The 21,758-nt window shown below is 40.6% G+C and overlaps 1 protein-coding gene and 1 long non-coding RNA gene across 30 annotated transcripts in view; one reads left to right on the top strand and one right to left on the bottom strand.

The window, feature by feature from the left end:
- Positions 1 to 18,019, top strand: part of LOC135983730 (uncharacterized) — a 32,796-nt gene extending 14,777 nt beyond the window's left edge. The window contains exon 3 of one of the 2 annotated variants that reach the window (XR_010601503.1): positions 17,892 to 18,019. This is a non-coding gene — a long non-coding RNA (uncharacterized LOC135983730). Of the gene's footprint in view, positions 1 to 800; positions 1,079 to 17,891 lie in introns of those variants that run through there. The other variant, XR_010601505.1, reaches the window with a different exon arrangement.
- Positions 1 to 21,758, bottom strand: part of APBB2 (amyloid beta precursor protein binding family B member 2) — a 339,661-nt gene that overhangs the window by 33,192 nt on the left and 284,711 nt on the right. The window contains exon 1 of one of the 28 annotated variants that reach the window (XM_005286386.5): positions 17,878 to 18,018. The exons of 25 other annotated variants lie outside the window; for them this stretch is intronic. Coding sequence is in view for 1 of the 3 variants with exons in the window: in XM_005286382.4 (XP_005286439.4) it covers positions 5,693 to 5,775 (83 nt within the window). In the remaining 2 variants the exon portion in view is untranslated. Of the gene's footprint in view, positions 1 to 701; positions 845 to 5,692; positions 5,837 to 17,877; positions 18,019 to 21,758 lie in introns of those variants that run through there. 2 more of the 28 variants (XM_005286382.4, XM_005286387.5) reach the window with 2 other exon arrangements.

Here is a 21,758-nt window from a genome sequence, read left to right as displayed (position 1 = left end):
AAAATGGATGAGAATTTTTTTTTTTTTTGGCATAAGATTGTAGCTTGGCTCTGCTATAGAGCTGAAAATACAGAATCCTCTTAATTAGGATGTCCTGTTGCTTATTATTAAGGAAGAGACCTTTTTTCTTTTTTTAAAAAATGGTACTGAATAAAAATGGGACAATAAAAAGGAATACTTCATCTTTATTTCAATAAAGTTCTGTATTAATTGACCGGAGCTTGCCTATTTAACACCCGGTTAAGCATCACTTAACCACTAAACATTAAGTGAATGTGATTACGCTAAATGGAATTTATGGTAACGCTACCCTTTTTGAATAGCAGTCGATGTTAGACTAACGCCCTAGGACACATCCCAGTTAATCTCACCATGAAAGCATGGCACATATTGTACTACCTTTCCAATCTAAAATTTTACCTTTTCAACAATGTAGACATGTATTAGCTAATTTCTTTGGTAAAAATAAAACTAACATTTAAGTCTGAAATAAGCAAAGGTTGACTTATCAAAAACAAAACACACTGATTAAAAACAAATAGAAATATTTTCTTGCATCAGTGTAATTTTGATTTCCACTGTATTTATAGATTTATATTTTACAAATTGAAACAATAATCCTTGACACAGGAAAGTATATCCTCTGGGCTGAGGAAGAAAATTATTTGAATTAAACAAGAAAAATGATAGTCAATGTCTACCTTTCCTCAAGTGTGGTCCATGTACCAGTGCTGGACCATGCTTGTGGACTGCAGGGAGTTGGCTAGTAATATGGGGCTTGCTCTCCTTCTCCTTACCAGCTTCTACAAACCTCCAGGTTCTTCACTGCCAGGATCTACCTGGAAACTAAAAACTGCAGGAAAAAAGGAAGAGAGCCAGCACCACGTGACCACCAGCCAGCATCTCCTATAGAGAATGTGAGGGCTGCAGCAGTGGACACAGCAATGTAAGTGAAGGGGGAGAGGTGAGGAGTCAAGAGCAACCACAGGGATTGAACCTATTAATGGAGTTAGAATTGACATACATCATTAGAGAATGAAAGTCTGGGGGAACAGAGGACCAAGTGGCTGGGAAGCATATGTAGGTGAGCAAAAGGAGAGAGAGGAACGGAACAGATGGGAAAGGCACTGAGATAAGAGAAAAAGGGACAAATAAAACACTGACAAAACCATGACTCTGATATAACTTTTTCATGTCAGCAATTGCTGTAGTTGCCACCTGGGAGGGGAGGTGATCCACAAGCAAATCTCTTTGGAAAAATATGGTTCAGAATATGAAAAAGGTCTGAAGTTCTGGATTAACATTTTAAACAGTATTTTGCCAGCACTGTCCCTTTACAGAGGTAGGGATTTCAAATCAGGATTAAGATGCTATTAAGAGGTAAACTGCTTACTGTCTTTACAGAATTGAAAACTATAACCACATGTAGTTCCTTTTGGGACACAGGGCCTGATTCAAGACCTACTGAAGTCAGTGGAAGTGTTTTTATTCACTTCAATGGGCTTTGTATTAGGCCAATGCTGAGGAGCTTGCAAGGATGTGGAGAATTCTGTATAATCATAATTTTAAAGCCAAAAGCCAAAACAAACACTCTCCAACAAGGAAACAATATCCATATCAGCATCAAAATCAGAGTTCTTGCATGGTTTACTAAGGGATTTTTCATCTTCATGTTATCCATTAGCTGCCCACAGGGTGAGACAACCTCCCTCCCTCTCCCTGGAAAAAAACAAACCAAACCAAGCAAAAAACCCCAAAACACACCACCAGCAAACCACCCAACTTCAAAACACGTCCTATAATCCTTTCCATCTGAGCTGGATTCTAATTTGCAAGACTGACAAAAAAGAAATCAGTTAGAGATTCTACATTTTTCTGTGCCAAAACACACATTTTTTTCACTTTGTGCATTAGAGTATATGTAATCCTTTTTAGCACAGTAGTTTCTTTAATTTTTAAGGTTTCAAATGAATTTTGATTTGTGTGTCTTAGATCCAACAGGCCAACAACCACATTCTGTTGTGGACCTGCACCTTCCTTCAGTTTTCTAATTGTAATCCAGTACAGAATGCTTGTCCACCTTAACATGATCATGCATGATGAGAGTAGGATGACCAGGTGTTCGATTTTCGACAGGAACACCTGGTCAAAAAGGGAACCTGGCGGCTCTGGTCAGCACTGCTGACCGGTCTGTTGACTGTCCGGTTGGCAGTGGCGCGCAGCGGGGCTGGCAGGCTCTCTGCTAGCCTCCGCGCTGCATGGCTCCCAGAAGCAGCGGCATGTCCCCCCGCCGGCTCCTACGCATAGGGGCAGGCAGGGGCTCCACATGTGGCCCTGCCTCAAGCACCGCCCTCGCAACTCCCATTGGCCAGGAAATGCAGCCAATGGGAGCTGTGGGGGCAGTGCCTATGGATGCGGCAGTGCGCAGAGCCGTCTGGACATGCCTCCATGTAGGAGCTGGACGGGGAACATGCCTCTGCTTCCGGGAGCTGCTTGAGTTAAGCGCTGCCTGGAGCCTGCACCCCAGAGCCACTTCCTCCGTGCCCCAACCCCCTACCCCAGCCCTGATTCCCCCTCCCACCCTCTGAACCTCACAATCCCAGCCCAGAGCACCCCAAACCCCTCATCCCCAGAGCCCGCACCCAGAGTCCTCATCTCCTGCCCCACACCCCAACTCTCTGCCCCAGCCCAGAGCCCCCTGCCGCACTCAGAACCCCTTAGCCTCAGCACAGAGCCCCCTCATACACCCCAAATCCCTCATCCCTGGCCCCACCCCAGACCCATCAGCCCCCCCCACACCCCAACCTCCTGCTCCAGCCCAGAGCCCCATCCCACACCCTGAACCCCTCATTTCTGGGCCCACCCCAGAACCCACACCCCCAGCCGCCCGGTGAAAATGAGTGAGTGAGGGTGGGAGTGAGCAGGGGCTGGGCAAGGGTGTTCAGTTTTGTGAGAGTAGAAAGTTGGCAACCCTAGGTGAGAGGATGGAGGATTTCCCCCTTACAGAAATAGATAGGTCCCCTCTCTCACTAGCAGCCCCAGAATTCTTATTTCAGTTCTCTCTTTCAGATGAGAACTTAAAAATTTGTTTCTTTTTAGAATAACATCAGTTACTTTTATGCAGTTATTGAATTCTCCTTGCGTGATCTAGCATTGAAGGCTACTTACCTTTTTAATACGTTCATGCTTATAGCTTGTATTGCTAATTATCCTGTATTGGAAGCCTCTGAATTTCTCTCCAATTGCTTTTTTAGATCACTTACTAACTCTCAAGTAGTCTCCTTGGGCATTGTTTATTTGGCCACTTTGAGTGGGAATGTGAATCCTAACAATTGTAACTTGGCAACCTTATATTCAAGGTTCTTACAGTGAAAGTAAGCCCCAGCCTTTCTATTATTAGTTGGCATCTCAGAGATCATTCACACCCTTTCAAAATATTTAATTTTTAACCCCTTCTTCTGCCCCCCATACCTGACACCTCTGTGACATTCAGATCTTTAGGACCTTAGGCTCCAAGCTATGCTCCAATCTGAAAATATTTCTATGCTTCTAGGGTTTTAATTCCCAATTTCCTGTACGTGCTATCGTCTTCTCAAAGCTCTAAGTGCCCCCACATATTTTCCATATAACTATGTCTCCATGTCATAGACATCACCCTTCCAACAGAGGAGTAGACTGGATTCTCTTCAGACTTAGCACTACATCCTGATTAGGTAAAGGGATGGCTATTAAGCATAATGAATCACGCACCCTTTCCCCACATTCTGCGGTGGGTCTCTCTCTTTCTCTCTCTCTCTCACCAGAAACACCATCCTGGATCTGAGAAACCTTCCTGATAGAAAGTTTTGCCAAAAATCAACCCTTTCCCGCAAAAGTTTCAGTTTAGACAAACTGGCATTTTCTGACGAAAACCATTTAGTCAAGAATTCCCGACTGGCTCTAGTTAGGGGGCAGGAACTGTATGACGAGTCAGGAAGAGAGTGTTAGCACAGGGCTTCCATTTCAAATTTGGATTTTCACTGGGTTTTTTGTGTGGATAGAGGTAGAGGTTTTGAGTCAGATCCTCAGCTAATGAAAATTGGCACAGCCCCATTCAACTCAGTGGATTTACACCAATTTACACCAGCTGAGGTTCTGACCCCTGATATTTTATTAGCATGAACCTGCACACTGCAGTTCTTTTAGAGAAGAAGTCCCATCTTAATTCAGAAAGTTTATTAAATGTATAAGGGGATTCAACTACTTCACCTTGGAGAGAGCACCTCTAGAGCTAAGGTACATGGATGAGCCAGCATGGGAAAGACTATACTGCTGCTACTCACACTGTGCAGCATCACAGGGGCTTTATTCTCCAGGTTAGTCATTTTCATAAATACTAAATTCATATAAAATATATTAGTGTGCCTTTAAATCTTTGAACAGCCTCTTTGATGCCAATCATGTAACTTGGATAAACATTTACTATAGTAAATTAATATTTAGATATTTTAGACAACAATCCTACTTTCGTAGATACAAGTGAAAGATGCAAGCCTTTGTAAGGAATATTTAAATAACTGATAAAGAAATCAAATTGAGATGCTCAAAGCTCAACTGCACATTTAATTGAAGATGGCAGCAAATACTAGAACAGTGTTTTCATTGAGATTTGCCTTATTAAGCAGTTGGGAGTGATAGTTCCCTTTGTTCTTTATTATTCAGACAGAAAAAGTAATCACAGTATGTTCACAACCAGAGAAGCAGATCACAGAACACTTTTGTTAATGTTAGCCTAGAATGAGCATCACTTCTTACATGCATGAAATGTACATTAGCTTGCAAAGCCATAATCACCAAGAAAGTTCAAACATTTCCCTAGGCCAGTGCTTTCTAAAGAATTGATTAAAAACCAGTCAAGCTTGTAAAGTAGTCTCATTATATTCCTTGAAGCAAACCCAAGGAACTGTCCACATCTCTAAACTATCTCCCTTCCATCCTGTTCCAATGCCAGGGCTTTACTATCTAGAAGAACAAACAAAACTGGACTGAGGCCAAAACCTAATTCTGACTTGCAGAGTACAATTCTACCAGTATGAAATTGCTGCCTGACTGTAGCCCTTGAGCTGCAAAGCAAATGATAACAATATAGTAGAATAGTACTGTACGTGTTCCAATACAACAAAGTGTTGTAGAGAATCCTAAATGACAACTTTACACAACATGCAGATAAAAAATGCATACATGACAGTTTATATAACTTGAAGGACAACCCACCATCCCAAACACTGGATGAAGAGAATAATTTCAGTGTTGCCAACTCTCATGATACTTTTGTTTTTCTTAAACTCCTCGTTCTGGAGTCATGTAATTATGTGAGAAGCTGAGCTTTTATTTAATAAAAAAAGTATCTAGTCCTCATGGCCACAGAGAAGAGCTGGAAAATGTGAACCCTAAATTCTCAAACATCAGAAGGCATGTAAAAAGAATCCTGATTTCCCCCCCAAATCTCATGATTTATAGCTAGTCACATGATTTTTGAATGCATGGGGTTGGCAATACTGTCATTACTGGATTAAAAATGTGATCAGGTACAGGATTAGTTTACTTCACTACAGGTTAGCTTTTGTAAGACAATGATGACTGATACTGGCACTGTTTGGTGAGTGGTAGGCAGATAAACATGGAAAATGATGGAGAAATGAAAATCATTTACCTCTCTCTGAATCCAGGAAAGCATGAAGAAACAGAGCAGAAAGAGCAAGTTAGAAAGCATTCACACAGACAAAAGTCCAGCATACAATGAGACAGAACTGTTGACAGCAGTACTGTACATTTAACATTCAATATTCCTTTCCTGCTTAGCTTACCTAGGTGTACTGCCACTATTTCCTTTCAGCAGTTATTTTGATTGAATCCTGTGGTGCTGAAGTTTGTATTTTTGGAAACATACAATGAAGCCAAGAGGCATCAGCTGAATTTAGAGAGGCAGCACAGTCATATCAACATCGGGAGGTAATCAAGCTTAAAATATCACATACAAATATGGGAGGCAGTATGCAGTAAGCACACATGAAAAAGTTATGCAAACCTTTGTGTTTCCAAAAGGAGCTGCTATTTAAAGACAGCAACAAACCAATAATGTGTTTTAAAAACATGCCTTACACAATGTTACTGTTAAACTCTTGATTGCCCAAACTGAAAGAGTTTGTAAGTCTGCTTTCATTTTCACCATCTGGGTTGAAAATGTTTTTTTAAACTGAAGTCAAATTAAGTCTTCTCCATCTGTGGGATTTTCAAGAGCTCTCGTGATTTAGGAGCACAAGTATTGACAATCCAAGTCACCTGGGCTCGGTTGAAAATTACACCCTCTAAGACAGCCATTGCTGAATTCTGCCCTAACTTGCCCCTGTGAAACCCCGTAGAAGCCAACTGGTGTAAATCAGCATAGATTTTAGCTTCAAAGCTGTTTTAACAAATACTAAACTAATGTGATTTAACCCAAGCTGTTTTTTTATTTCCCAACTGCAGCCCAATAGCTCTCAACAGGTGGGAGGCTGGGTAGAAGGGAAGGGAAAGGGGGAAGGCAGAAGCCGACAAAATGTAGCTAGCTCACTCCTTCATTGGTCGTTGCCTCTTGTCCTTCACCCCTCACTAGATTTTCCAGGATCCACCTAGAGAGCTGCCACTGCTGAGGGCCACAGCCACTCTAGAGCTGCTGGCACTTTGTACCACTGCTATCGAATCCCATGCTGCTCAGAACAGCCATAATTGCTATTGTACTCCAGTGCCTCTTCCAGACCTGCACTGATGCTGGAGCTGGTGACTGCTGGCCACTGGAGCTACCTCCAATAGTGGGTCTTCAATAGGAAAAAGATGCATTCTTAACTCATATTAGCTAATATAGTAACGAACATGGGGTAAAAGTTTAGTGAAGACAAGGCAGTTTGTAGTTTTAACAAGCATTACCAGGTTGAGGTTAAGACTATGGGGGAGCCTAGCATTTACCATGGCCTGCCAAATGTTAAAAACTTGCAAAACTGACAGCCCAACCTTCTCTTCAATCACCTCCCTCAAGTTATTTCCCTACCATTACAGGATCCTGCAGCCCAGGCCATCTCCCATCAGTACTTAATGAAGCTACATGCCTGGGGCCAATGTCCATGGGGGCTTGTCTTCACAACTGTTCTACTCAGATTTTGTTCGCTACCCTGACACTTGGGTCACTGGGGATGCCCTGAGGAACTGTGGCCATGGTCCTCCTCCACTATGCCAGGACTGTTTGCTTCCTAGGTTCTTTCCATGACCAGAAGAGAAAAGATACAGAATGGGAATTTGCAGTAAAGTACACACTTCTATACAGGAGAGCTCCATTCCTCTGAGCCAAATGACTGCTGCATGAGAAAAACACCAGACATTGCCCAAGACCAGGGGGTCTCAAACTTTATTGCACCGCGACCTCCTTCTGACAACAAAAATTACTACACAACACCAGGAGGGGGAACAGAAGCCTGAGCCCCACTGTCCTGGGTGGGGGGGACAAAGCCTGAGCTCCACCACTTGGGGTGGGGGTGGGAGCAAAGCTGAACCCCAAGGGCAGAGGGCCTGTAACCTGAGCTCCGCTGCCCAGGGCTGAAGCCGAAGCCTGAGCCCCGCCGCAAAGGGCTCAAGCTGTTGAGCTTCAGCTTTGGCTCTGGGCAGCAGGGCCCGGGCTTCAGCCCTGGGCCCCAGCAAGTCTAAGCCAGCCCTGGCGACTCCATTAAAATGGGGTTGCAACCCACTTTGGGGTCCTGACCCATAGTTTGAGAACCGCTGCCCAAGGCAGTTACCAGTGAGTTGACTGCATTTAGAACCTAGGTTAGACATGTGTGCATTGCCTCTATGGGTGTAATGAATGATGTCACTAGAATGAGAGTTCTCATCTGTTGTCTTTGACTACAAACATGTGGGGTCTAAAGGACAATCAACTGTTGATTACATTTGCTCACCCTGTTCCCAGTGTTAAGGCACTCTTGATCCCACTCTCCTGCCCAAAGAATAGATCCCCTCTCATTCTCACCCCCAAAAGGGTGAAACTCGTTCAAGGATGGAAAGCTGATCTCCACGGAGCATTTGAGTGAGGTTCATGTACCATGTACAACTGCAGGGATAGAATGAATGGAGGGCTCAGCATGTTTCCAGGTTCTATCCTAGTGGAAACCAAGGGGCACTTACAGAGACGAAGAGGAAAACAAGTTTCACACAGCAAGGGCTGGGTAAGAAAGAAGAGAAATGAAAATGAATTTAGGATTTTCAGAGGGGCCTGCATATGCATTTTAGGCCAGGTTTTAGGTTAGGTTTGTGGATGCCTAACTCAATGCACGTGTACAAATCAGATATTTGCATGTATGCATATTAAGATAGATGTTTACTATTTAGATGCCATTTTGTCACTTTCCCTCTAAATTAGTGTCTCTCTTTTTCTTCAGCATTATCTGTGGTAATACTCTGTTGTATTCATTAGACATATGGCCAAATGTAGGCCATGCTTACAGGATGAGGGATGCAGTGACTCTGACAAAGACTTGGGGGTCACAGTGGGTAATCAAATGAACAGGAGCTCCTATTGCAATGCTGTGGCCAAAAGCACTAATGCAATTCTTGGATGTATAAATAGAATAGTATCAAGTAGGAGATGAGCAGTTATAGTATCTCTATATGTGGCACTGAGGTAGTTGAATGCAAAATGTAGAAACAATCTTCCTGATAGTTTCACCAAGTGTCAGTGTGAAGCAGGGGAAAATAAATCATCCTTTTTCAAATAACCAACTATGATGTTAAAGGTAGCTGTGGAAGGACACGTGAACTTCCGCAATGTGCTTTAGGACTGTGTTCCATCTTACTACTTTCTCAATGAGGTTTGAGTAGTGTGCTTAACATCCATACAACAGAAATTTAGGATGAATGCACCTGAGGAGTTTGCACCTTCTTTTCATTTCATTTTTACTATCTGAGAAAGTGGCAAAGACTTTCTTATCATACTTTCCTGACTTGTTGGATGGGATAATCAGCAACTGGAACAGAATAGTTTGCAGTTTTCTTTTCACATGTAGAATTGATAGCATTAAGCACAAATGCATTTCCTCCTCCCTCCCCATATGATAAACCTGTAGTCATTATAGGTCATTTTTCTTCTGTTTCTTCACTCACAGCATTTACTTGTGGACCTAGAAGTTTAAATCTGCCTGGAAGAACATATCCAGGCTTCATTCTTTAAATTGTTCTTTATGTGTTACATAGAGGGCAAAACTGCCAGTATAAAAAGAAGATTGCAACTTTTTATTACATTCCAGTCTTCCTCTCAGTTGCTTTTAAAGCATAATCAGAAATTGATCTCTGCCCTATTTTCCATATTGAAGATAAACAGATTGCTCTTGAATGAAGCAGATGTTGAAGAGCTGCTACAAAGCTCGATACAGGGATTTAAATTATCCTTGTGGTTGTATTTTGATGATGATGTCATTGAAAAATGTTTCATTTCCAGGATCATCAGATTCAGTGTTATATCCTTCAATATCAATAGACAGCAGCTTCCAACCTGTGGCACTGGAACTTACTTGGCCCTTCAGGTGCTACATTGTGGCAATGAAGTTGAGAAGAAAATCTGTATTTGATTATGAATGGAAAATATGTTCCCTGAGCTGCACACTGCAATTTTAAAATGGAAGCGTTTGAATCAGCAACATTGTTATGGGGAGGAGATTGTAGGAGCATCTCGGTGGGATTCAGGAGGGACCCCTCTTCAACATCCAACAGCAGTGGATTCCATCCACTAGCCTTATCCCTCTCTCCAATCATCAATGATTCCGCCCATTCCTCTTCCCCATCTACACAGTGCTATAATTTATTGATTGTTTCCCGCTGGCTTTACACACATAACAGGAACCTCATTGTGCTCATCAAAACCCTTTTAACAATTCAGAGATTTGAATTAGCTCTTAATGTTTTTAATATCAAAAAGACTTCCAACTATATACAATGACCATGGTAATAGTTCAGTGACCCAGAATTTCAAAAATTGAAAGAAAAAAATATCTAGTCTCTCTCAGGGTTTAATCTATCACAGAAGAAAAATAATGCACATTTCATCTGAAAAATAATCAATATGTTTCTAATTAAAAATGTGAAAGGTAAAAATCTTATAATTCTGAATTTTCTGTGAATTACCCCTAATTTTAATTTCATTTGAAAGGTGCACTCAAGTTGTATCTCAGACCCCAAATTTAGATTGTTTTCCATTTTAAACAACACATAGGGGAGAAAAACAAAGTAAAAGGTGCCTCTTGGATAGAGCAAAATTTAAACATACTTAAGGGAATTGGATGCAAAATTTTTGATCTGCTGGTATGTAAGTCCTTGAAACTGAATCTGTTAATTCTTCTACCATTATGCAACATGAAATTTCACATCATATTTTAACAAGATAATACCATTGTAGCAGAAAGCATGGAAGGGAAAGAAAAAAAGGTAAAAGGAAAACCAGTAAAGGGTGGCAAAAATAATAGGTTGTTTAATTTGTTTCAGCCAACAATAAATGAGTGGGATTCCCACCATGGAACTCTCTAAAATGGTAAAGTACAAACAAGTCAAGAGGGACGAAGTCTCATTTTAATCACTAGAATTCCTTATTATAGTTTTCAAATGAATCCTATGTGTCTGTGCAGCGACTGAGCACGTCTTGTAACCTACGAATTAATTCACACACAAAAGACTGTATCTGCCTATGTGTTTCTTTCACATTTGGATAGCTCAGATATGGCTGAATGAATTCTCTTTAAATTTTTCAGAAAAATTCACCCCAAAGCTAAAAGCAAACATGGTAAGTTCCAGTTCAAATGGCAGATTCCACAGAAGGTTGTAAGTGCCTGAAAGCAGATGTTTAGAATGAATTGACCAGCTCAGCTTTAGCTATGATGCTGTAAGAGCAGCTGTGAAGAATTTTGCATGTAGTATTCTACATGTAGTATTCTATGTACAGTATAGTCCCAATTAACTGAATAGCATGGGGGATACAGATTTTATTCAAGTAATTGAGTTCAGCTAATTGAGAGGACAGGAACATTCAGCAGCAGGATGGGCTTCCCCATAGCTGGGAGCTCATCCTCCTCCTTGCAGTCCTGGCCAGGGGTCTCTGCTCATCACTCCTGGACCAGAGCCTTCCTGGCACCTTGCACCTGCAGGGATCGGATGTCACTGGCCCTCTGCAGCTGCACTGCCACAGTTCCGCTCACTCACTCCCCTGACAGAGGGGCTGCTGAGGGTTCCCTGCACTGCTGCTAGAGCCATTCAGCAGCAGGGTAGCCATCTTGTCCTCCTCCTCCTTTCAGTCCACACCAGGGATCTCTGATCTAATATCTGAATCTCTGCATTATCTGAATCCCTTCCTTGTCCTCCTGCATGAGATAAATGGGGGACAAGGAAGGGACTGGGATAATGTCGAGGAACGGATAATAGGGTTTCGGATAAACAGGAGTATACTGTATTCCATACAGAGGGGATTGACTTTAAAAAGGAGCAAATCATGCCTTCCCACAAACATACCCATGGGAGGGTGAGAAGAGATCCAAGAAACTCTGCAAGGATCCCTATGCAGAATTTCTGACACATCATACCCTTGAGGGAAGAGATTAAGGGACCCACTGAGGAGGAAGAAGCTGCAGACTTCCAACCCTACGGATCCCTAGGGAAAGGATCATCCTGTTCAGAGAAAGACTCTTTGAGTTGCTGCTTCCCTCTGGAGAAGCTGGGCTGTCATTGGCAGTAACCGCCAGCAGCTGTTTTCAAGCAGCATTAAGTCTCAATTGGATTTCAGATCAAAATCTGCAAAGCCCTCAGAGGATAACGTCATTGAGGCTCCATCCCTTCATATCCCAGTCGTAAAACCTATGGAATCCTGACCCTGTGGAGCTCCAGGAGAGGAACTCATATTGGGGACCAAGGAGGGAGTAAAGGTGAGAGAGGTGGGGTGGGGGAAGAATGATACCGTTGACGTAGAATCTTCTTCCAGTAGAGGTCCTCCATGGAACATGAGCAGAAGCAGAGTAGATGATTGAGTGGCATTAGCTTATTTTCCCTCCATTTTGTAACTCAATTCTTATAAAAGGGATTGATGTAAAGCTAGTTCTGATCACAGCTATAAAATATCCAACTTAGAGATCAAGCCTAAGCATTATTTAGCTATGGAGGTCAGCAACCTGAGGGTAAAGGAACTAATTGTAGTGGCAAAAGACAAATTCTAATATGGTTTGCCACAGCTCTGGGAGGCAAAGGCATCAATGAGAGGACTTTGGGGCAAAATGGAGAAATAAATGGGGGAGGAGTCAGGATTGTGAGGAAAATCATTAGTGAGAGAGGGGAAGAACAATTTAAAAAGAAATGATAGAAATACTGTATTCCATATTACTTACTGGTTAAGTTTTAAGGGCCTGACCCTAAACACTTTATGAACAAAGTCAATGAGAGTTTCACTTGCTAAGGATTGCAGGATCAGTCTATAGAGAATGCTATCAATACCAATAAGCTACCAAGAAAGTGGTTAAAATATTAAATAATTTATGTTTTGCTCTAAATCCTCTTTTGGCTCCTCCAGATATTAAGGATATTTATCAAATCTACACTGTATCTCAAATGATTGTGCCTCTAATAAACTGAAAAGTGCTAAGGGTAAACTACTAAACTACTTAAAGAACTATTCATTTTTCATATAGAGATTTTCAAAATGACTTCCCCTTTCCCTCCCCCTAAAAAATTCAAAACTGGCTGTTTCTCAATAATTTGTTTTTTAAGGTAGGAAACACATTCATTTTTTAAAATAAATCATGACACCACATGTAATGTGTCAGCTACATTTGGATGCACAATTAGATGGCTAAGCACAGTTAGAAAAGGTGAATATGGCAACAGCATGCTTAAAAAGATAACCAAACCCTAGGCTCACCTAAGTGCTTTTTGTTCTCCCACTTAACAATAATTGTTAATTACTGTCAGTTGTTGACAACCGAGAACATCTTTTATTGAAGGTTGCGTGTCCATTTAGATACACATTTGCTTTAAAAATAATACACATATAGAGAACACAAACAGTGCTTTGCTAACTACTTTTACAGAAATATCAGGACAAGCTGATAGCTTCCTGCACAGCATCTGAGGGAGAAAAGTGTTTTTTCTGTATAATGAAGTTTAATTATGCAGACTTCTTTGGTAAAGCAAAGATGATTTAATAAAGAATATGGTAGCTCATTAGATTATCAGTATGTTAAATACACTGAAAATAAGACCATACCTTCTCATTGTCTTTTGTGCAGAACACCTATAGATCAATGGCAGATCATGGCCCTAATTATGTTTAACTAACCCTTTAAATGTCTCTGATTCTATATTTATTCTTACATTTTTACTACCCTCTCTACCATCTGCTCTTTACATATAGTAGACAAAGACAATCCATGGTAAAATGTGAGACTGTGATGCTGCATAGTACTAACAACACTGCAAAAAACGGACACTATTGTGTACAGTAACATCTTTGATCAAATAAAGATTTAGGAATCAAACTTCAGTCTCCTTGCCCCAGCCTTTAACCAAGCCATAACGCTTTACAGAGGCTCCTTATAATCTCTTTGATGTTCTCACACAATGACATTCAAAAAACTACCACACTGTAGTAAATAAAAAAGCCCTAACACTTGATAATTTCCAGCAGTGAGTGAGTTCAGACAACACTTACAGCTTATTATACCCTCTTCTTCCTCCTCAACCTTTCCACCTTATTAACTTCTGTTGTCTTCTGAGTAGTTGGCCCAGTGATATGTACTCCATCTAGACTGTGGCTGACTGCCTCCCCTTCCCCTCAATCTTCTGTCTTCAAGGAGATTAAGAAGTAACCTTCCAATATCTGGAATGTATAGCCTGTCAGCCCTCCTTCAAAACAACAGCAGGATCTTGCCCTGCTTCCTCAGCCTTTAAACTCAGGGGTGAGGAACATCTCAGCCCAAAGGGTAGTAGTAGCAGGACTAGGAACAACTGCAGGACGTGGAGATGGGACTGGGCCCTATAGGGTTCAAGCAGGAATAAGCTGAAACACAGACACATAATGAGAGGGAGAAAACTGGAAAGCAGTAAATTCTGAAACAGAGAGGATATTAGGCATGAGTTTGCATTTGCGGTGTGATATGGCAGTGAAAAGGGCTGATATATATTTGGGCCACAAACACCAAGGAAGTCAATGACCAAAGCTAGCTGATTACAGTCCCTTCTCTATATAACTTCTACGAGCAGATGTGGAATACTGCCTCCAATTCTGGGCACCTCATTACCAGAAAGATACCGATAAACTGAAATACTCTGCAATTCCAAATACTGGAGGATTTATAAGCTCTTAAATTTTATTTGCTTAAATCCATAAATGTGCATCTTCATACACTACTTCTCCAAAGCCAGCCTATGGAGTACAGAAAACGTATCTTTATGGTTTTGTAATCCACGTTTATGAACCGTCATAGTGTTTGACACAGCAAAATGCATATACAAAATGGATTCAATCTTTCACATCTGAACATAACAGAACAAATAAAAAAGAAACAATGTAACCTTTATCTCTGGGTATTTGGAAATTTCTCTCAAAATTTAACACAGGACAAAATGCTTTTCTTTAGAGACCAGCTAATGCCCATACTATATCTATTACATGTTTGGGAAATAAATTTGCTTGCATTTAAAAGAAAACAGAGATTTAGAGTTTTGTTTGTTTGTTCTGTTGTTTGTGTGTGAGTATAAAGTCAGGCCGTTTTCTAACCTTATTTTCCACAGGCTTCAACCTCATTCTTTCCACTGAAGTCGATGGAACTAAACTGATTTACAGCAGCTGAGCATCTGGCCCTGTGTTTCAGGGCTCTCCCCTCCACCAAATTTTAAAATCAAGTAAATATATGGCTGTAGCTCTTGCTGTAAAAATCCCCGATTGACTACAGGCCAGATTGTGCCATCGATTTTTCAGCAAAAATTCCCACTGGAAGCAACAGGGATTTCTGCTTAAAAATTGATATCTTGTTCTGGCCCTATGTTCTTAATCATATCCTAGATAGAGCTTGAGTAGGTTACAGGGTTTCTATTTTAAAAATAAAATAAATATCTCAAACTGTTTGACACACGCTGTAAATCACATAAAAAAACCAAAATGAAACAATGAATTAATTCTATACTTAAAGACTGCATCAAGGCAGCAAAGTCAGAATGGTAGTTTGGGTGCTAAATCAGATTGATACTTGATGTGGCATAACTGCTCCTTTGCTGGGCCTCTATAAACCAAAAATTCCCTAGGTTAATAATTACAGAACAACAGTATAAGATTACTCCAGCATTTTTTCGGATTTCCCCTCAACCACAGTTCCTAAGTTATAGAAATTGAATGCAGGGCCTCAAATGAAGCAGTTAGTGCACTTCTAGATACATGAGCATATCATCTGACATCTAAGGTACCTCCATCTGCCTAAGGTCACCCAATACAACCAGAATTCACCACATAATAGAATAGCATTGTTTCCTGTCTCCTAAGAAACTCTGTAATTAAATATGAACAGACCATAAAAAGTGTGGGTTGTTAGGGGAAATAAATGGGTCTCGGCAGCAGAAAAAGAATTAACAAGGAATAGCAGACAACCTTTCCCCAATTCAGCAGAACGCCATTTCAGATGGCGAAGGTGTTATTTTTGACAGATTAGCAGATTCAATCATAAAACACATTTCCTTTCAGTCAGCTATTTTAGAAATTTGTATAGGCATTAATCAGACAAAACCTCCATTCCACAGAATACAATCAAAATTATTAGTGTTGGTTTCTTTGTCAGGTATCAAATACTAATTTCAAAGATCTGTTAATTACATCCCATAATGGAGAAACCAAACTGATTATATCTCATGGATTTTTATTTCCTGGTTTAAACTGATGAGTTTAAATCTGACATGGACCAGTTTCAGCCAAAAAATAAGGGTTCTCAAGAGGCCTCTCAAAATACAATGGAGCAAATTCTGCACTCTGTGACACTGGTGTAGTAAATTTGGATTAAAGCCATGTAAATCCCTTAAATCAGTGCAGTTACTCTGGAATTACACTGGTGTCAATCAGTGCAGTTACTCTGGAATTACACTGGTGTCAATGAGATCAGAATTTGGTCTACTACTATATGTAGGTTTTATTCATTACCTTAAAGCATAACAGCTCCGGAAAAACCTTGCTGAATAGGTTTACACAACATTGTAACAGTTCCAAGAATTTGTTTAGTCTATCAATACATACTTAATCACCTAAATATTAATTCACACAGTTTCAATTGCTGTTTGGGCCTTCTAATTAATAATACAACTGAGAAATATTTAAAACATTTATAGGTGTGCTTATTTTTGTTTATTGTTGAACATAAATTTTTATTCATCGCTCCCATATAGCTTTGTTTTTTTCAGATATACCAAACCAATATTATTATTAGAAAGATCCAAGTTACGGAAATAAAGCTATCATTTTACAAATAAACAATTTAAAACTAGCTCTTCTCTTAAGAAATGTTTTTGGGATAAACAACAGTACCCCTCCCACCCAAAGTTATTAAAATTATGTCAATCATGAAGTAACAGCTACAAAAAAGTAATTAAAGTCATAGTTTAGAGAGAAAAGCCTCTCTGCATGTTTTATTGCACTAAATCAAACCTCAGAAATGCTTAATGCCCTTTACACTGAGGAAACAAAAATTAGCACAGATATTAGGAAAACAAACGAATGTTACAAACCCAACTGAAGAGTAACACTGCTGAGTTAAGCGGAGGCGGGGGGGGGGGGGGAAAGGATTAATGTTTGCCTTTCCTTCCCCCCTACCCAATATTATAATGAGGATTCACAGCTCTATAGCAATTATCAAATCAATGAAATTCACCCTGTTTCAAATTCTTTGGGAATACAGATAGGCTTGAGGAAGCACAGATTCATCCCTGAGCACCCAAGCTAATACATAACGTTTAAATCATTTAAGTTTCTTCTTCTGTCAAAAGAGACATAAACTGTCTCACATATACTGTACATTAATGTCTACCAAGAATTTGATGGGGTTATGGTTCTTCCATCTTTATGAAATGTTCACTCTTTATGAAGCTCTATAAAATTTCAAAATCAAAGACTCATGAATTAGAAATGAATAATCTCCATTGTCAAAGATCTATTGAAAAACAGGATAATGGTTAGCTATGGGTTATCAAGAAAATTACATAGGCACTATACATATGCAGTAGCAAATGCAGATTTATGTCAGCCTTTGCAAATGAGCCTTCTGCAATTTACTGTTATTCCATCTTTTTGCCTATTAACACAGCACTGGCAATAAAAACAAATTATGCTCAGGCACAACAGAATTACACACAGATTTAGGCAGGTTACTATGAAGCCAGCAATTGCAGCCAGTTTAGGAACAGGAATTCTGAACTGAACACTGACCAATGAATCTATCAAGCATCTCAAGGTCTAAGCTATGTTCATCAGTTTACCGCTCAAATGAGCAACATCTGTAGGGGAAGGAGTGGGGGGAGGGGAGAAGCAACAAATACTTACAGCATACCATATATTCCCACATCTCTGCTACAATGCCTTTCTGAAGGTTGTTAAGTGTCAGCTCTTGAGAAAAGAAACCTGACTTGCCACACTAGAAGCTGTCATTTGCCTTGCAGGCAGCTACACAGGATCTTTAAACTAATGGACCACACTCTGAAAATACAGTGAGAGACAAAGGCTACTACTATGTCTCCATTGTGGTGTATATGATAGGAGGAGTAGGGTTGGGTTTGGTTGGTTTTTTTTTTTTCCTTTTTTAAGTTTCTTACCTTTTTTATTGCAGCAAACAGGATTTTAATGCCAAGCACGTCAGATACAACCACCCAACTCAATGCCCTGCCTGGAACTGTTAAATGTACAGATGATGCAAACTGCTCTTGGATCCAGCCATGTACTTGTACTTCAACGACCTGTGCTGAATACTCCTGGGAATGGTAGCTCATTCATTTTGTATCAAGTTGAACCAAATCCTGTCAGCTCCCACTCTCTTCATCAGGCCCCCCTCATTCTCTCTTCACTCACGGTGCACGGCTGTGCTGATTGGATACAGCTGTGAATGAGTGGATGCTGTCTCCTGAACTGTATGGCTCAGCCAGGGGTGTGTCTTTCTCCCTGTTATCACTGATTTTAACCATTTTTGTGTTCAGCACATTTTGGGCTGTGAAAAAGTCTTTCCACTCTCTCAATACAATGTATTTATTGTAGATTATCTTTCTGTCCTGTAAGCACAATTAACTCTAACCTGCTGAACTAGAAGCAACCTTTTTGGAAAGCTGAAAGTCTGTAAAGGTTTGTTATTTTTGTTTGTTGCTGTGCATTAAGCAAAACAGTTTAAACAGGATGCAATATAGAAAATTAAATGTTTTACGATGCTTTCTCTTTTAAAAGGCAGCGAAATAGCCAAATCTCAGTGTGCAGAATTAGGCACTTCATTTAGTTCAATGATGTTACAATGATGCTTATGCTAGCAGGGAAAGGAATCCTTGATCTGTATAAATATATACTTCAAATAATTTGATACTCCAAAATATGAATGCACAGTACTGTACATCTAATGTAAAGTGGGGTTTTGCTCTAAGGTGACTGTAAAAATGACACTCCAGGGCGCCAGGTTTATTGTCTTTCAGTGAGTTCCCTATCAAATGTGCTCAGATAAAGTAAAAAGATATTTTATCCAACTGTCAGCCATGCAATATCAGCCTGGCTCTGAGAGTCTAGATAGAGTCTGTCCTTCATAAACATCACCATCAGATTTGGCAGGCCAAATTAAGCCTCAATGACACCTGTGCAATCCTATTACATTCAACAGATTTTCAAAGGAGTAACGGGTTGGAACTTAATAAATAATTCTGTTACTGATGCACAAGAAGAACAGATCCAGCTCCCTATTTCTTAGGTGTGTTGGATCTGTAGGGCTACCAGGAGTAAGGCAGTAAAATAATTTTGCCACCACAGTAAGCTGATATGACTCTTGAAACTCTTGATACAAAGAGGAGGCCAATCCATTGAGAAAAGAGACGTCATTTTTAGACATTTTCAAAGCAGACGTGCAATTTAATGGACTGGTTAATTCTGTAAGATCTCACACTGCACTTGTTATCCAATTCCATTTGGCATTCAATATAACTTGCTTAAGCTGCATGTGAAGGCAAAAGTAATTTGATATTTCTGAGGACTTCCCTCTCTACTGCTCTTCTCCAGTTGAAAATGAAACAGAAGATTATATCAACAACCAAAGTACAACAGGATATGGTGGTTTTCCAATTGGCAAAAATTAAGAAGTTGTAAGAACAATGTTAGACACTGATTTAAATGGACACTAAGGAGAGAAGCCAAGTTTCCCTGTTTTAACATGCTGACTTTGTTTTGTGTGAGCTGAGAACTTTCCCTCCCTCAACCTCTTTCATTTGCTTTTATACAAGAAGAGCAATTTAATGGAACAGTGGAAACTTTTCGTACTGTGCCAAATGATATAGAGTAAGTTTCAATCAAACTGTCCTTTTTCTAAATGAGAAGATGAGAAAAAGAAATTTATACATATAAGCAAAACAATAGTCACACAAAGTAGAATTATGCCCTAAGAAAAGTAGAGCTGGTTGGAAAAGATTGTTGGTTTTTGCAGGAAATTTTGAATTTTCCCCCAGTTTTTCAATGAAAAACCAAAACTAAAAATTGTCAATGTCACCGAAAAAGAGAGGAAAAAGAAGGGAAAGAGAAGGAGTGGGAGAGAAGAAAAATGCCAAATGATGAAAATAGGTTGGTTTTTGAAAGCCAGATTTTAGTTTTGTAATGTATATCATGAGGGTGTCTAAACAAGAAACTACCATACTGGGACTGCCCCAGAACCAGGGCCGGCTCTAGGCACCAGCAAAACAAGCTGGTGCTTGGGGCGGCACATTTTTAGGGGTGGCATGGCCGGCACCAGAATGCCGCCCCTAAAAATGTGCCCCGGCCGCCCTAGCTCACCTCCGCTGCTGCTGCCACGGCGCGCGAAACAGCTGATTCGCGCGCCGCTACTCGCCCTCCCTCCCAGGCTCTCAAACCTGGGAGGGAGGGGGAGATCCCGAGCGGCCGTTTCGCGCACTGCTGCTCCCCCTCCCTCCCAGGCTTGAGAGCCTGGGGGGAGGAGGCAGGGCTGGGGATTTGGGGAAGGGGCGGAGTTGAGGTGGGGCCGGGTGTGGGGTAATTAAAGAACGGGGGGGGGGGGGGGGGGGGCAGCCAAAATTGTTTTTGCTTTGGGCGGCAAAAATCCTAGAGCCGGCCCTGCCCAGAACCCACTTCTCATGCAGTTGGGACTCCCATCCCATTTAATAAAATGAGATCAGGGCAGTCGTGTCTCCTCTCTTTCTCCCCCCCACCTGTTTACAACACCCCGGGGGCCACGATGACCCTCAGTTAAGAAGCTCTGGTCTAAATGATGATATCATGTTAAATCTGACTGCTCACAAATACGTCCCACGATTTTGTTGCAAATCAAAGAGCATCCATAGCTGTCTTATTTGTAAAAAAAACAAAAAACAAAAAAACACTTTCATTCAAACAGTGCAGAATCTAAAGACTGGTTTTAAAACTTTACACATTTTAAACACATGCAGGAAGAGAGAAACTACTCTGCCTAGTCAAAACAAACAAGTTGAGTCCTTCTAAGATCAGGTTTGGAGGGCTAGCTCAAACAGTCTCAAATTAAAAATAAATCCCCCAAGATAACCTAAATGAAAATTAAGTCATCACATCTGTCATCTGTTATGCTCTTAAATAGGTTAGAAAATCAATTTTATTTCATTCCATCTCACATTTAACCTGAATAATAACTCTTCCTTAATGTTACTTTACATATGCTCAGCAGCTACAAACCAGTTTTGTTTTGTTTGATCAGACTACCGTAAGCATTACTCAGGGAACTGACATGACCTTATCAAAAGGATTTCCATACTGTTAACTTATTCAGGCTTTGTAGAGTCAAAGATACAGGCATAGAATTTGATGGGGAAGAAAGAGTGTCAATATATTTCAATACCTAAAGTGATTTGAGATTAATTTCTAATCCCATGTTGAACTGGTATGTAGTACAGATGATTTCTCAAGCTTTTATCTCCTAACCCTCCAGCAAAGATCCAGTTATGGATGAATATTTGACCTTGGCTAGCCCCATGCGAAGAAATAATTATCTGAATCACTATTAACATTCAGGCCTGCTTTCTTGACTCCCCTGCTATAGTCTGTGTTTGTTGCTTCTAGTTGCTGGCCCACAGAAAGAATAAGGGAGATACCTCTCTGTCAGCTAAGGGAACTCTCCTGCAGCCTCAGTGGCAGAGGCAGCTTTTAAAACTGAAAAGCCAGAGTTTGGGTCCCTGCTAACCAAGTCTGTGCATGTGATTTGCTTAGTAATTAAACTTGTGCCTTTTGTCTGCAGTATTGCTAATCCTCAGCATTCAAAAATCATGAATCTCCCCCGTCCCACCAAAATCATAAAACTGGCTTAAAAATCATGAGATTTTTAAAAAGTAATACATTTTGGGTTCTTTTTATTTGCCTCTGGCTTCTAAGCCTTTACGATGCGCCTGATTCACTCTTCCAGGCATTTCTCCACAACTGTGAGGGCTAGAAAAGGGAACTAATTTAGCTTTTTAAACTAGAGTTCTTTGAGATG

This window comes from Chrysemys picta, chromosome 5, assembly GCF_011386835.1.
Source record: "Chrysemys picta bellii isolate R12L10 chromosome 5, ASM1138683v2, whole genome shotgun sequence".
Lineage (NCBI taxonomy): Eukaryota > Metazoa > Chordata > Testudines > Emydidae > Chrysemys > Chrysemys picta.
The sequence above is the reverse complement of the archived record's forward strand: the minus strand, read 5'-3'. Positions and strand labels throughout refer to the sequence as shown.